This window comes from Populus alba, chromosome 14 (genome assembly GCF_005239225.2).
Source record: "Populus alba chromosome 14, ASM523922v2, whole genome shotgun sequence".
Lineage (NCBI taxonomy): Eukaryota > Viridiplantae > Streptophyta > Magnoliopsida > Malpighiales > Salicaceae > Populus > Populus alba.
This window is the reverse complement of record NC_133297.1, coordinates 1,115,254-1,131,032: the sequence shown is the minus strand read 5'-3', so window position 1 is coordinate 1,131,032 and position 15,779 is coordinate 1,115,254. Positions and strand designations below refer to the sequence as shown.

The 15,779-nt window shown below is 32.5% G+C and overlaps 1 protein-coding gene across 1 annotated transcript; it reads left to right on the top strand.

Annotated features, from left to right (window-relative positions):
• The first annotated feature begins 12,488 nt into the window (after positions 1-12,488).
• LOC118037086 (uncharacterized) lies at positions 12,489-15,267 on the top strand. Its single transcript, XM_035042970.2, has 2 exons — positions 12,489-12,854; positions 13,111-15,267. Exons 1-2 carry the CDS (start codon positions 12,633-12,635, stop codon positions 14,830-14,832), a joined length of 1,944 nt encoding a protein of 647 aa, XP_034898861.1. The 5' UTR covers positions 12,489-12,632; the 3' UTR covers positions 14,833-15,267.
• The last annotated feature ends 512 nt before the right edge of the window (positions 15,268-15,779 follow it).

Sequence of the window (15,779 nt, the reverse complement as noted above, 5' to 3'; positions counted from 1 at the left end):
TTCCACCACAGTGAGAGAGATCCTGTACAAGCTTCTCATTAAATAATTTCGCCAGCAAACTGGGTACCTCCACCTCCAAGAAACCTCTCAGATAGAACTGCTAGTTTGGGCTGATGAATATGTCATTATTTTATTATAAACCTCCAGAAACTGTCAGGAAAAAAAACACTAGGTATTGCTGGAAAAAATATTTAGACAACGATAATTTAAGATAATTTTGGTTAAATTAACTAAAATATAAAACCAAAATAACTCATAAAAAAATATAAAAAAATTATAAAGTTTAAGATCTAATAACCTAATGTTGAAAAATAAAAATTAAAAAAATTAAAAAATATAACATAAATGAAGAAAACTCAAGTCAAACCAGGCCAACTTGATCAACTCATAACTTGTGATATAAGATCATAATAAAAAAAATTTAAAAAAAAAACATAGTAAAAATAAACAAAGTTCAATGAAAAACAAATGTTAAAAAAACTTTGATTTAACCCATTTAACTTTACCAACCTGCTCTTGAAACAACTAAATAAAAAAATAATAAAGTTTAAGGGTAAATAATTTAATTCAAAATAATATATATATATATATATATATATATATATATATAAAAGTCAAACAACCTTTCAAAACATGAGTTCAAGATTTAAAACAAACTTAAAAGAAAAGAAAAATTCAAATTAAATAAAACAACAATGCTAAAAAAAAAAAAAAAAACAAGCTCACCAGGTTCGTTTGACCAGTCCATCCTCAAACATAGCAAAGTAATTTGTTCTCACATCTTGAATTTTAATAGCTAAGAATCTCGATGGTCCGGTGTCCTCTTTTAATGGCCGAGACAATTTTTTTATCCATTCTTAAATAAGCTATTCATACTAGTATAGTAGTATTAGTACATCTACGAGAGGATTAAAAAAAAATTATTAGAACCTCTTCCTAATAGTTAGCTCGAGATGGCAATATTGAAGCAATAACTGTCCAGGCAAAAAACCTCCACAATAACCGGAAGATCTTGAAAAATTAATAAAAAGAAAAAAAAAATATTCCACCTAAAAGTATTATGTGTCAAAGTCGTACCATTGATTTTCTACAAAGATAACACGTATTTATGTTTACTTCGCTTAATTTGTAATGATATGTTAAATTTAAAGTACATAATAAATTTATAATTCTCTGATATACATGTGAGTATAATAAAATTGAAAAAAAAAATTATCTTAAGACCTCGATTATTTACTGGAAAGTAGTTTTTTTAAAATAAATTTTAGAAAAGTGAATTATTTTCTGATGTTTGATAGTGTAATAAAAAATAAATTGAAAAATATTTTTCAGTGTTTGGTTATATCATGGAAAATAAGCGGAAAAATAATTCATTAATGTTTTATTTTTCTCAAGTTTATTAAAATAACAAAGAATAAATCTTACAAATTAAAAAGTTGAATAAGAATGAAATTGAAAAAAATATATATAATTTCATAAATTATCTCAAATAAAATAAATAATAATCAAGATAGTAAATATCAAATCTAAAACATAAAAAAAAAAATGAAAGATGAGGAGATTAAAATAATAATAATTAACATTTCATAAATTATTTCAAATAAAATAACTAACGATTAAAAAAATGAGTATCAAATTTCATAGATAAAAAATCTCAATAAAAAAATGATAAGGAAAAAGCAAATAACAATTATAAAAATAAGAACCAAAGTTAATATAAAAATTAAATTTTAAGAGATAAAATTGAAAAATAAATATCCAAAATAAAATATATATAGCAATCAAAAGTTTGAGAACCAGATTTGATATAATCAATAAATAATATGATATTTCTAAATTTTTTACAACTTTTAGAAAGTGTTTTCCGCCTAAATTTTTCAGGAAAATATTTTACAGAAAACCAAACTAAATTTTTCTTCGACTAAAAAATGTTTTTTATTGAACAAATTTTTTAATACCAAACAAACACATAAAGTTTTAAAAGTGATTTCCGGAAAACTACTTTTCAATAAATAAACATAGCATAATATATGATTGAAGACTACATACATTGTAATTAAAAGAACATGAATCAAATTTAATATAAAAATCAAGTGTCAAGTGATAAAGTTAAGAAATAGAATAAGCTCAATAAATAACGAAGACTAAATACATTGCGATAAAAAGAATGAAAAATTAATTTAACATGATAAACAAATAACTAGATTTTTTTTTACAGTGTCCAACACTTATTTTTTAGGAGGGGGGAAAGAGGTAGGGAGGGAAAAACTTTTGTATAGAGGTTTGGTATATATCGAATGTGAACACGCGCTCGGCATGGTGCTTTCTCAAAACTACACACGCCACTAAAATGATGCAGACAATATTCACTTCTTGGCATAGTTTTAAGACCCGGCCTGGTGGTCGACCCGGTCCAAGGCCCGGGTTCCGGGTTTTGACCGGGTCAAAAAAAAAAATCAAAACGACGTCGTTTTAGCAAAAAAAAAACCAAAAAAAATAAAAGTCAACGGGTTTGGGGTTGGATGTTGACCGGGTCTTGCCGGGTCAACCGGGTCCCGGGTCTTAAAACCGCCAATTGCTTTAAAATTAAAACAATAATAATATATATTTCAAAAGACACAATTACTTTTGAATCCACATGGAAATTACAAATCAAATATAATACAAGACCTAAAGTGCCCCTACATCCATGATTAGTGGAGAATATTTTAAAGGGCATTTAAGTAATTGAGTTGTAAAAAAAGATGAAAAAACTGAAAACCATTGAAACTATGAAAATTATTTTTACCCAATGGTCATTTAGTAATTACATTACATACAAAAATGTGAAAATACTGATGAACTCCCTTCCTTGATGTAATTACTAGTATGGTATTCATCTTAAATTTAAAATATAGTATAAATGCGATGATAAATTTATAATCATTCAATATGCGTGCCAGTATATAGAAAGCTTCATTTTTTTCTAGTCGTGTGTACTGCTGATCCAAGCATAATTGTTAAAATAGTTTGATCTAGGAGGTTATGAAATAGATCTTTGTTTTAAAAATTGAATTAAAAATTAATTTAATAAAACTCAGCTAGCACGGTTAAATTTTCAACAATACAGCTAACTAGATCAAGCTTGATTGATTTGATATAAAAAATAAAATGGTATTACTTTAATAAAAATATATTATTCAACTTGATTTGATAATCCATAAACTAACTGATCTAACGGCCTAGATTTTTTCCAGAACGGTGTCCGTGTGAGGTTGAAAACTATAAGCTTATATTTGAAAAGTAAATTAAAACTTGAATTTTTTTTATTTAAAACTATAGTGGATGTGAATTAATTGAATATTTTTAAAATTATAATATAGATAAAACCTACAGCGACGAATCTGCCGTGGTCCCATATTGAAAAAGAAAACGAAGAAGAAAAAACTCATGGAAAGCGCGTGAGACAAGAGCGAGTTTGCGTGTAGCAGGAAGGGAGACAAACGGGGGGTGCCAAAAAGAAGGCATGAGAGGGAGAGAAACCAAACCAAACCATAAACAAACAAAACAAGGCAAAGGTTGAAAAAAGGCAAAGCAAGCACACATCTCTCCGTCATCATATCATCTCGGAATCACCATATCTGCATGTGCTTCATGGAGAGAGAAGGAGAGACTTTGATGTTGACGTGTCAATAGAGGGTGTGGCCAAGACAGTGCCATGTGGGCCCTCGTAATGACCACTTGCAAATGGTGGTAAGAGATGGTGTTTGTTGGTGCGCTTGGAGAGGGCGAGATGTGGATAGAGCAATTCGCTTCCCATTTGCCGACAGTCATAGGTTGGGCCCACACCGCCCTTTCTCTTTTTTTCTTTTTTATTTTTTTCACTTGTCCTCACTTGCGTCATCCCTGTCGTGCCATTTCAGCGGGCCTTTACTCCGCATGGGGCTCACTAGCATTTGATATTTTCAAGGCGGTGTGCTGGTATGTGGCGACCCTCATCGCCTTACAATGGTTTCTCTCTTCCATGCACATGACATGAGTAGAGTTGTTAAACACGGCTTTATCCGATGGATTAGCGTAGAAAATTTAATACACGGAGCTTGACCAGGAAGATTTAATACTTGAAACTTGATTTAAATTAAATCCAGTAATATTTAATGGATTTAATCAATTTTTTAATGAACCAGCTAAATATAATTTAAATTTCATCATGTCAAAATAAAAAAATACAAAACAATTAGATTATAATAAAAACAAAGTTTGCATTGGTGACTTGCAATTTAACTCGACAAGTTTACCTTCTTTTTGTTTTTTCTAGATTGGTTATTAAATCGAGTTTCACTTTTTTTTTTATAACAAAACATCATTTTCAATGTTTTTGTTTTCTCAAGTGACACCATAACATAAATATGTTTCAATGATCATTGTAAGTTTTTTTTTTTTAATTGCAAAGTGTTAAAAGTGCCTGTTCACTTTGACGCTACAAACAACATTTCATGAAAAATTATTTGTTTTTTATATTTTTTATTATTATAATATGCTGATGTAAAAAATAAATATAGAAAAATAAAAAAATTTATTCCAATATTTTTAGAAGCCAGAAATACCTTAAAAATAATTATTACAACACTTATTAATGCTATATTTTCCAAATATAATACTATATTTACCAAATATTTATTGAACTGATGGCTTTTTTTTAGGTTGCAATAAGCTCGTGGTGGTTTGTGCATGATGTGTGCAGCGTTCGCCGATATAAATTTGAAAATTGGATGAATTGTCTCAGTTTATTTAATATTTTGGGTTTAGTTTTTAACATGTTTTAACAATCCATTCACTAATAATTTATATTTATATTTTAAATTATACTCTGATAAATATTCCCATCTAAATCGACAGCAATAGCATTAAATTAAAAACTCAAACCAGCTTGATTTATTAATAAAATATTTTAAAAATGAATCGTGTCACGTGGTGTTAAAATTCAAATTTTGAATATTTATATTTATTAGTAAATTAGGCGGGGCTAGAGTTTCCCACTCAAGTATATTTTTATTTTGGATAAAAGAATCTGATAAAAACAATAAATTATAGAATGACTTCAAATTCAAGGACTAATTGAAGCAATAAAATTTACAAGGATATATTGAAGAGTTTATCTAACACAAGGATAAATTAAACGGTCATGCTTCGCGTCATGACCGTTTAATTCAAAATTCAATTTGTGAAGATCCATGCTTTTTAATTTTTCAACGTGCAGAAATAGAAATTAATCTTTACAACCGCTATTAAATTCAGTTTCGAGCCACCTGCTACTTCATTAGATGCAAAGTAGGTTTAGTGCATTAAAAGTTGCACAATAATTTTCCATCCAAAAGGGAGTCTCGAAATGATTCTGAGGTCACCGAGGCTACTCGTTCTATCTTCTCTCGAAAGCAGGGTGTTGCATCAATCGGCACGCATTTCAAACACATATACCTGGTAACTAAGCATTTTAAATTGCATTTTAAGCAAAAGAAACATCATGTTTTATGTTTTTTTGGTTTGAAACACAGTTTTTAGCTAAAAATCAAAAACCTCGAACCCAAGGGAAAGGCGTATTAGCACTAGAACGGCAGCAACCAGAGCACGCCCTCTCTCTCCAAGTCCGAAGGCTAAGCCTTGAAAAACACAGGAAATGCTCTCGTCAATGGCTTCTCGCAGTAGCAAGTAATCCAGAGACAGATTCTTGACATCAATGATCAACACCTGGGTGGGATGCCCTAATCAAGAAGACAGCCTTAGATCTGACGGATCTTAAAAACATTCATCAAACCATTACTTGCAAACCAGCCTGATAAAATAAAAATAGAATAGAATAACTGTAACTCTGTAAGTACTCTAGTGTAGTACAAATCTGAAAAGCCTAACCTAACATAAAAATGAGAGAGGGAGAACATATCATAGGTAGCCCCCAGTTGAGATCATGATGCTCACGTGACTAGCTTACCTTTTCCATCAATATTAATTACTCATTTTCAGCTTAATCTTGACTAACTAATAACCCTATGCCGTGTTGCTGACTCAAAAGATCACTTTGGTCCCCCCCCCAAATTGGACTTTTTTTTTTGGACGAGGACATTGGCTACACGTTTCCCCTCTTCCCTTCTCCCGTTCAGATTGAAGCAGAGTGGTTAAATCCGGTCGCCCTTGGCAGGTCAAGTCAATTCGAGATCTATTTGATTTGGGACTGGTTCCTCTAGTTTTTTTAAAAAATAAAAAAAGTTATCCCTGTATTTAACAACAGGTCAATTTATAATTTGATTTCTTTTATTTTTTTAAAACAGTGTCATCTTAATTATTGGAGACAACCTGGACTATGCAAGTTTCATAGTGAAAAGTTAGAAAAGGGCTGACTGTAAGGTTTTTTTCTGTATTATTATCCAATTGATATTAAAAAAATAAAAAATAGAACAATATATTACTTTTATACTTTAAAAATAAAATTATTTTAAAAACAAACTCTCGAGGAGCTACTAAACTATTATTTTCTTGTCTGGGGGTTTGAACTAGAGCATTGGGCTGTTAGGAAAGTCTAGGATTTGTTTGACAGCATGGTGGGTCATAAATGTCTAGCATAGAACCATAGGTTTGTTGGGGTTATAATCAAATCATTTTAAAAAAAAACTTAGAAAGCAAGACCGTATAACCTCCAGGCAGGCATCGATGATAGAGCATATAAAAAAAACAAGACCTTAATTCTTTTTTTTTCTTCTCTAGGGCTTACATGTACAGAGTGTGTAATCCCAAAGGCATGTCTTATCACCATTGCTCTCGGTCAAATTAAACAAGGATTAAACTTTTCGATGAGCCACCATGCCTGTCCTTCCCTTGTCCAAGAAGGATTCAAGCGCATCAAGTCTGATGTCGCCTTGCAAGAACCTAGACTCCAAGGTTATCTAGGGCTGTCTTTCGTCATTATTGCTCCAAAGGTCATCTCTCATCATCTCATTGGGCTTCGCACTGATTATGACTCCCTTGTTAACTTGCTATTTTGCTAATGAAATATATATATATATATATATATATATATATATATATATCTATTAGATGTCGGTCCTTGGAAATGCCATTTCCTTCTCTGCAGAGAAGGGCCATTTGCTTTTGAATTTTGATAGGTAATTGAACAAATTACATTTTTACAATGCTTTATATATATATATGGCATTTCCAATATATATATATATATATATATATATATATATATATATACGAAGCAAATTCCACATCGAATGTGTAAAATAACCTTGCAAGTATTTTGTCTGCAAGAAGTCTGGCTTTTCCAATTGTTTATCGGATTAGAGAACTCGTAATTGCTACCAATCGAAGAGCATTATAAAAATGTGTGTGTTTCACTCCTTACTCTTTCTGTATGTATGATGTGGGTCGAACAGGTCCATCCTTAACTATGTAGTGTGAGCTTAAGGGAAAGAAAAAAGAAGCAAGGACAGGTCACAGGTGATTATGTTCCAAGTGCATCCTATGACGCTCCAATTTTTATAGTTAGATTAAATGGACTTTTATGGTAATGGACAGGGATAGCGATGGCAGCGAAGGAGGAATTCCAGCTTGAAAATACTTTTTACTCAAAAATAAAAATTTTAAATAGATTATTTATCCTTTTCAAGTGATAAATATAACCTTTTCCTTTAAAAAAAAATAACATTTTCATGATAATATTTAATCTAGATATAATAAAATTAATATCTTATAATTAGATCATTACAAATAAAAATATTAAGATGATTATTGAAATTTATGGTTTCAATTTTTTATAAAAAAATGTTATAGTCTTGACATATTTATTGTTATTTTAATATAAAAACTCATCTATTTTTGACGTTTTTCAAATTTTTGCTAGAAAAAATCCGATAAGAAATGATAATAATAAAAAAATAACATAATTGTATGTTACTGAACAGACCCATAAAATACCCAAGAGAGCCCATGAAGCAATTAGCTAAACCGAGGATTAGTCTAAAGAAAAATCATCAACTAATTGAGTTGGAGCTTGGGCTGCCTTCACTCATGGCATCCACTGGCAAAACCTTGAAACCAGTGAGGACCCAAAACCCAGGAAAAGATATGCTTTTATGAAGTATGTGCTCTGAGTATTGTATACTCTTAATGTTTTGCAACGAGAAGATGACAAAGGTATAACTAACAAAAGCAAGATTGGTAAACCCCAGAAATGTTAACAATAAATACTACATGCACCTAGAGATGCTTCTCCCTTCATCTTTTTGTGTATTTTAGTCACCAGACCACAAGACCTCGACTATCCTTGTTGATTCCCCAGGGCACTTTAGGGTGTCGAAAACCCTAATCTGCCATTTTTACGATGCCCATCACAGGTTAATTCGGAGTATTTTTGCCTCCCGACGAGGTTATCTTCGGTACTCAATACATGCAAGCCAAGAGGGCAGGAGGCTCTAAAATCAAAACCCAATCGTTAATGCTATTACCACATGATTCAACGTGAATAGTTGTAAATCATCATGCATATTTGTTTAAGGATCTTATTTAATTTAATACAACATGGTGTTATTAAATTAAAAAAAAGGGTTTATATCACATGCAAAGGATTGGAAATTTGTAAAGAATTGATTAGATAAATGATTAAGGTGGATTCTAGTGTTCACGTATCCTAGAAATAATAATTTTGGCTCAATTACCGAATATTCGCACGCATAAGATCATAGGATTATATTAATGCCTAATGGCGTTGCTTGTTACTTTAGCATTGAGCTTCAACCCACAGCATGTGACAGGATCTCGGGATTGAGTCTCTCTGCTCAAGCTTTGTGACTTGTTTTTTCATATTTCTCGATCCCATCTTGCCTTTTGAGAAATCTGGATGCACTACCATACAGTGTCCTTTTACTGCTATCAATTAGCCCTTTGTACTATATATATATATATAAAAGCAAGAAAATAATATTCAACGAAAATGCAAGACAAGTTAGGATAAATTTACTTAAGGCACAACTTGGAATATAAAATCAAAACAACCCGCAGAAAAATAAACAGGAAAAAATATAATGTTAAAGAATTAAATTTGAGTCAACTCGATTTAACTGGATAAATCTACAACCCGTAATATGACATCATGATAAAAAAAATAGCCCTTTGTACTATATATATAAGCAAGAAAATAATATTCAACAAAAATGCAAGACAAATTGGGTTAAATTTACTTAAACCAGAACTTGGGATATAAAATCAAAATAACCCGCAGAAAAATAAACAAAAAAAATATGATGTTGAAGAATCAAACCCGAGTCAACTCGATGTAATTGGATAAATCTCCAACCCGCAGTATGATATCATGATAACAAAATTTCAAAAGAAGTACCTAGCAAAAAAAAATAAAGTTCAACAAAAAAAATTAAAAAAAAAATAAAAATAAAGCTAACTCGGGTTAACTTACCAATCAATCATCATAGTAACCAAAAAGAAGAAAAGCAAAAAAATAACAAAGTTCAAAGGGAAATTATTCAATGCAAAATGATGAAATTAAAAAAAAACTTATAAAAAAATCAAACTTCCAAAAGAAAAACTTGACGAAAAATACCAAAATTAAATAAAAAAATTTAGTAAGAAAATGCAAGCTAGCTTGGGTTAACTTTACCACCTCGAACTTGGGATAACCCGTTTAGCACTGACACGTGCATTTTTTAAAAAATAATATTCAATAAAACACGTTCAAAAGTCAATAATTAAATGGCAAATGATAAAATTAAAAAAAATATACAATTTTTTTTTAAAAAAACAAGTCACTCAAAGTTAACTCGACTAACTTGCAGTTTCAAATATAAGGCAAGGATAACCCAACATAAAAAAAAAAAAAAAATCAAATCAAGAAGCTCAAACTCAACAATTCAATGTCAAATGATGAAGATGAAAGAAAAATCAATTTAAAAAAAAAAAACCCTAAAAAATATCAAACTTAAACTGGGTTTATCATCGAAATTGGTGGACCGGGTTATAAAACCAAAATTACTTTATAAAGGACAAATATGAAAAGACACAAGAAAAATTTCAAATCATAAAAAATAATATAAAATAACTAAAATTAAAATAACAGGACCAAACAATACACAAAAATAATTGAAAGAAACTAATAAGAGATTAAATTGAAAAACAAAATAAATGAAGAAAATGATGATAAAAAAAATAACAAAATAAGGATTAAAATTGGAAACTAGATAAAATTAAATCAAACTCCCAAGGACAAAATAATAATAAAAAACAATAAAAAAAATGAAGAACTTATTGGATACAAAAATCTAATGAGATTAAATAACCACATACGAAAATAAAAACAAACTTTAAAAAGTATCAAATCTAAAAAATAGAAGAAAAAAAAAGGACCAAATCCAAGAAAAATATAAATTGGAGGACACAATTGAATTTGTCAAAGTTTTGCATTTATTCTAGGGCTTGGGAGAAAGAAAAGAAAGAGAGGAAAAAAAAGATCAATCATCGCCGAACCACTATTTAGATAAAAAAACACTACATCCTAAAAGATGTGTCGCCACCTTCCGCATCAAGTGAGTTGGTGACCGATCTGTTTTTTGGCACTGTACATTCCCCCACTCGTCACTAGAATAACGCGGGGGTGATAACACACCTATACACTTAGGGCACGCGTAGGCCTACTCTATCAATTTATTAATATTATAATAATAAAAATTACCAAAAAGACCATAAGACATAAAAAATCATGATGCAAATACCCAAAAACCATCCCAAGATATCTTTGATTTTTTTGAAGTCAGAGGACGAACATAAATTTTACTGTACATAAAATCTATAAATACATAAAAGTCATTCTTTTAAAGGTCAATATTTTTTAGACTCGAAGGGAATGGATGTTATTTAACCGTGCCAAAAAAACTTGCAAAAACACAAAAGCCTTTGGACAGGAGGCCAATTCTTTGAGCTTCCAGGAGCAATATAGTATTTCCTCTATACAAATACATATAATGACAATTTTGCTCTCAATTAATTCTCAAATGATATTTGAATCCTATAAAAAATATAATTCTGCCCCCAATGCAAAGACAATTGTTAAGAGCAATGGATGATAAAATCATCGTCATACTACTTGAATTCACAATGAATTTACTCACTTTCTGCCGTGATTTATTGAGCTTTTTTTTTTTTTTTTTTAATAGTTACACCATTGAGTGAACAAAGAAGAAGACAAGAAAAAAAATAATTTCTTAGACCTCGGATAAGTAGAGTGGTTAATCAGGAAACTTGAAATCTATATTACGAAACGAATTTAATTTTAATTAATTTGAATGAGATATGATCTTCCAAAACTCTATTAATCCGGTCAGATTTTTAGTGATATAATCGACCTAGCTATACCCCGTTTAAACACAACAAAATCAACATCACCGAAAAAACAAAAGAAAGAAACAAGTTCTTAGCTTGATGATTCAAAAATTAAATTAACGATTGAATAACTCAAATTCTTTTCAACCCTAAAAATTTCAAGATGGGCTAAACTTTCGGTGATGCTATTTAATTTTTTTTGTGAAATACTGGGTTTGTGGTTCAGGGCTTTGAGGTTTCAAAGACAAGACCACAAAAGCTCACAGCTCATGGCCTCATATTTAAAATTCAAACAGATGACATCCAAGGTCCTGCATTGTGGACTCTACTGGAGCCCATTGCATGAACCCACAAGGACCAGTCTCGGTAGTCGCTTCTGTTGATGTACGTTAAAGGTTTCAAGCGTGTTATGATAAGCTCCAGGTGTTTCTTTTCTCTATTATCACGCGCTCACGTAGAATATTTGATTTTTTTTTTAAGTTGATAATATAAAAATTAAATAAATTAGTATCAGTATTTGATTAAACATCAAATTAGCCACATAAATAATTATTATCAAACAAAACTTTTAATGCCTAAAGAATTTCTTGCCAGTACAAATTAGTTATTATAGAATTTATCCAATTAGCAAGATCGGCTGTTTTTTTTTTTCAACATATCAATATTTCATTATAAAAATATATAATTAGTAAAATCTGGTTGTTTATTTTTTTATTAAATTTTATTAAAACCCTGAAATAATATTATTTTGGTAAAAAAAACATGGTTTTTCTATTGATCTTTTCCGGACCATATCCTTGGATGACATGTCACTCAATTCATTTGCAATTCAATCCGGGTTTTATAAGACTAGTTTTATCACCTTGTGTAATTACAAAAATAGATACAAGGTAAAAAGAATAAAATAGTTTTTGACACGCAGTGAATTTGTTTTTTACGGGTGTAAGAAGAAAGAACACTCTAACAGTATGGACCCAAAGCAGCCCAATAAGCCCAAAACAATTCGGGTTGTCTGGGCCTGGTTTTAAACATAGTTTGAAGTAGTGAAGACTACTGCTGGAAACCAAATTCCTTGCCTGGTATATACTTAATCCGGATTATTGCGAAGCCCACATCAAGCTTATCGTACCCGGTAAAAACGTAAAAACGCGAAACAGGGGCGAGTTTTAGAAACCCTAGAATCCAAGATTTTCAGGGTTTATGTTTTCAAATTGGGGTTTCGAATTTGGGGCTTTTTGAAAATTCTTGTTTGATTATTGCAATTGACGATGGATGTTGAGGAAAGGAAGCTTTTTGTGGGAGGTATACCGCGAGGGACGAGCGAGGACACTCTAAGAGATCACTTCAACAAATACGGTGTCGTTTCGCATTTACTCGTGGCCAAGGACCAAATCACTAAATTACCAAGAGGGTTTGCTTTTGTTGTGTTCTCTGATGCTGCTTCTGCTGCTAGGGCTCTTCAAGATAGGCATGTTATTCGTGGAAGAACGGTCAGTTTCTTGCTTTGTTCTTGGTATTCTTTATGTGTTAATTGTGTGTTTAATGTTAAATTATGAATTTGCATGTTGTTTGTTTCAATAAAAGTGGAAATAGAATTGAATTGGGGTTCTTTGTTGTTTGATTTATTTCGTGCATGGAAGGCTGGCTTGAATTCTGGACGTGTTAGGATATTATTTTAAAAGGGATTTATTGTTTGCATGTCTTGGTTGTTTAGTTGGTTGATGCTGTTTGTTTGTTTTTTCGCAGGTAGAAGTGAAGAAAGCAATACCCAAAACTGAAAAACACCAAGAGCACCGGCAGCGCCACCCCCATGGTAACCAGGAAACTGCTAGCAATGGGCCGGGGACGAATAGTGATAACAGTACTGGCAATGAAAATTATTATAGGACTAAGAAGATATTTGTGGGAGGTTTATCATCTAGTCTAACTGATGAACAGTTTAGAAATTACTTTGAAAAGTTTGGTAGGACGGTAGATGCAGTTGTGATGCAGGATAGTTCAAACAAGCCTAGGGGCTTTGGGTTTGTCACCTTTGATTCCGAGGAATGTGTCGCCAAGGTTATGCGCAACAGTTTTCATGACTTGAACGGCAAGACAGTGGAGGTTAAGAAGGCTGTGCCGAAAGATAGAGTAAATGGTGATATTGGTAGCTGTAGTTCAAATGGCGTCACTGATAAAGGTCCTGAACCTGAAAATCACCCTTTCTATGGTCCGACACACGACCCACATTATACTCCTTTTCTGATGTATGGTGGTGTTCATGGGTATTTTTATGGAATGAGTTTCTACGGGGGTGTGTATCCTATGGTAGGATTCGGAAGACCTGTTTTGGGTGTTTCACCAATGGTCCCTACCATCCCATTCATGCCTGCAGCTGGACCGTTTCCTTACAACAATGCCTGTCTTTATCCTGCTTACATGCATGATGTGAGTAGCACTTGGGCTATGGAGGTTGTTGGGCATAATCAGATTGTTGAGCCTGGCGTGAATGGTGAAGTGGACGTGGTTCATGAAAACAATGTTCATGTTCCATCTAATGCCACAACACCTCCGAGTGAAGAGGGCAACGTTGGAAGTGAATCTTTTGGTTTAAAAGGTGGTGATGTGGATGCAGTTCATGACAGCAATGGACATGTGCCTGGTATGAATGGTGAAGTGGATGTGGTTTGTGACAGCAATGGACATGTTCCATCTAATGCAATCGCACCTCCGAGTGAAGAGGGCAACGCTGGAAGTGAATCTTTTGGTTTAAAAGGTGGTGATGTGGATGCAGTTCATGACAGCAATGGACATGTGCCTGGTATGAATGGTGAAGTGGATGTGGTTTGTGACAGCAATGGACATGTTCCATCTAATGCAATCGCACCTCCGAGTGAAGAGGGCAAGGTTGGAAGTGGTTTAAAAGGTGGTGATGTGGATGCGTTTCCTGACAACAATGGACATGTTGAGCCTGGTGTGAATGGTGAAGTGGACGCAGTTCATGACAGCAATGGACATGTTCCATCTAATGCAACAGCACCTCCGAGTGAAGAGGGCAAGGTTGGAAGTGGTTTAAAAGATGGTGATGTGGATGCGGTTCCTGACAACAATGGACATGTTGGGCCTGGTGTGAATGGTGAAGTGGACGCAGTTCATGACAGCAATGGACATGTTCCATCTAATGCAACAGCACCTCCAAGTGAAGAGGGCAAGGTTGGAAGTGATGCTTTTGGTTTAAGAGGTGGTGATGTGGATGCGGGTCCTGACATCAATGGGCATTTTGAGCCTGATGTGAATGGTGAAGAGGTTGGCGGGTACAGTCAGATTGTTGAGCCTGATGTGAATGGTGAAGTGGACGCCTTTGGTGACAGCAATGGACATGTTCCATCTAATGCAACAGCACCTCCGAGTGAAGAGCGCAAGGCTGGAGGTGATGCTCTGGGTTTACAAGGTAGTAATGATGGTGCTCTGGCTAACGGAATAGAGTAGGTCTTGGATCTTGATGGACAGTTGAAACCTTTACCTGTAGATAATTCTACCTGACCTTTCGTTCACTGATTTGGCTAGGACCATATAACCCACTACTTTTCAGATGTCCATATCTTGGGTGTGAATTCTGCGCCATAAACATTTTGCTTGCCATGCCTCTCTACTTTCAATCATTTGTTAACAGATGATTCAGTCCTCTTAACATAAATTCAATTAAATTCAACTTCGGTCTATGCTCTTCATGTTCTGAAGGAGCTCATGTCTGCCGGGAAAATCATGTTGCTGTGGCTCATTTATAAGAACTATTCATTTACACTCTGTTTTTTTTTTTGGGCAAGCCATAATGTAATTATTATTATTATTTGCAAGCCATAATGTTGTTGTTGTTATTGTAATTATAATGTAGTTATTTTATAAAATATTCTTTTTTAGTAAGCTTTTTAGGCCGTAATATCAAAATAGTTATTTTTCAAATTCTCCACTATAAAAAATATAAGAGCAGTGTTCGGGTCATTTTATGTCTGTTACTTTTATTATTTTAAGGCAAAAAACACAAGACATTTGTTTTTTATTTTGAAAAATCTTTACCGCTAGATATGAAAAACTAAATTGACAAATTTTCAATTCCCAGTTGTTATTTAGCTGCTTAAAAGGCATTAAAATGCTTGCCACCCTTAATTTTATTACACTAGAGGGATTGAGTTTTTATTTATTAAAAAGATTGGAATAATGTTATAAAACTAGAATTATCCTGATAGAGTAATCCGAGACTTGACTACCTCAGGGTCTGAACTGCTTTGTATATTAAAAAAATAAATGAAAGGTTATCTCGGGTGACTCTTTCATATCTCGGATTGGGGTTTAAACGGATGGCAACGGGAAAAATGTTATTGTCAGTCTTTTTTATTTTTTCCTTCAGTTAAAGGACAAATCTAACCTTCCTTCTT

Coding starts and splice junctions, on each gene's coding strand:
- LOC118037086 (XM_035042970.2), top strand. CDS start 12,633: ATGGATGTTGAGGAAAGGAAGCTTTTTGTGGGAGGTATACCGCGAGGG. Junction 12,855..13,110: donor ATGTTATTCGTGGAAGAACG/GTCAGTTTCTTG, acceptor GTTTTTTCGCAG/GTAGAAGTGAAGAAAGCAAT.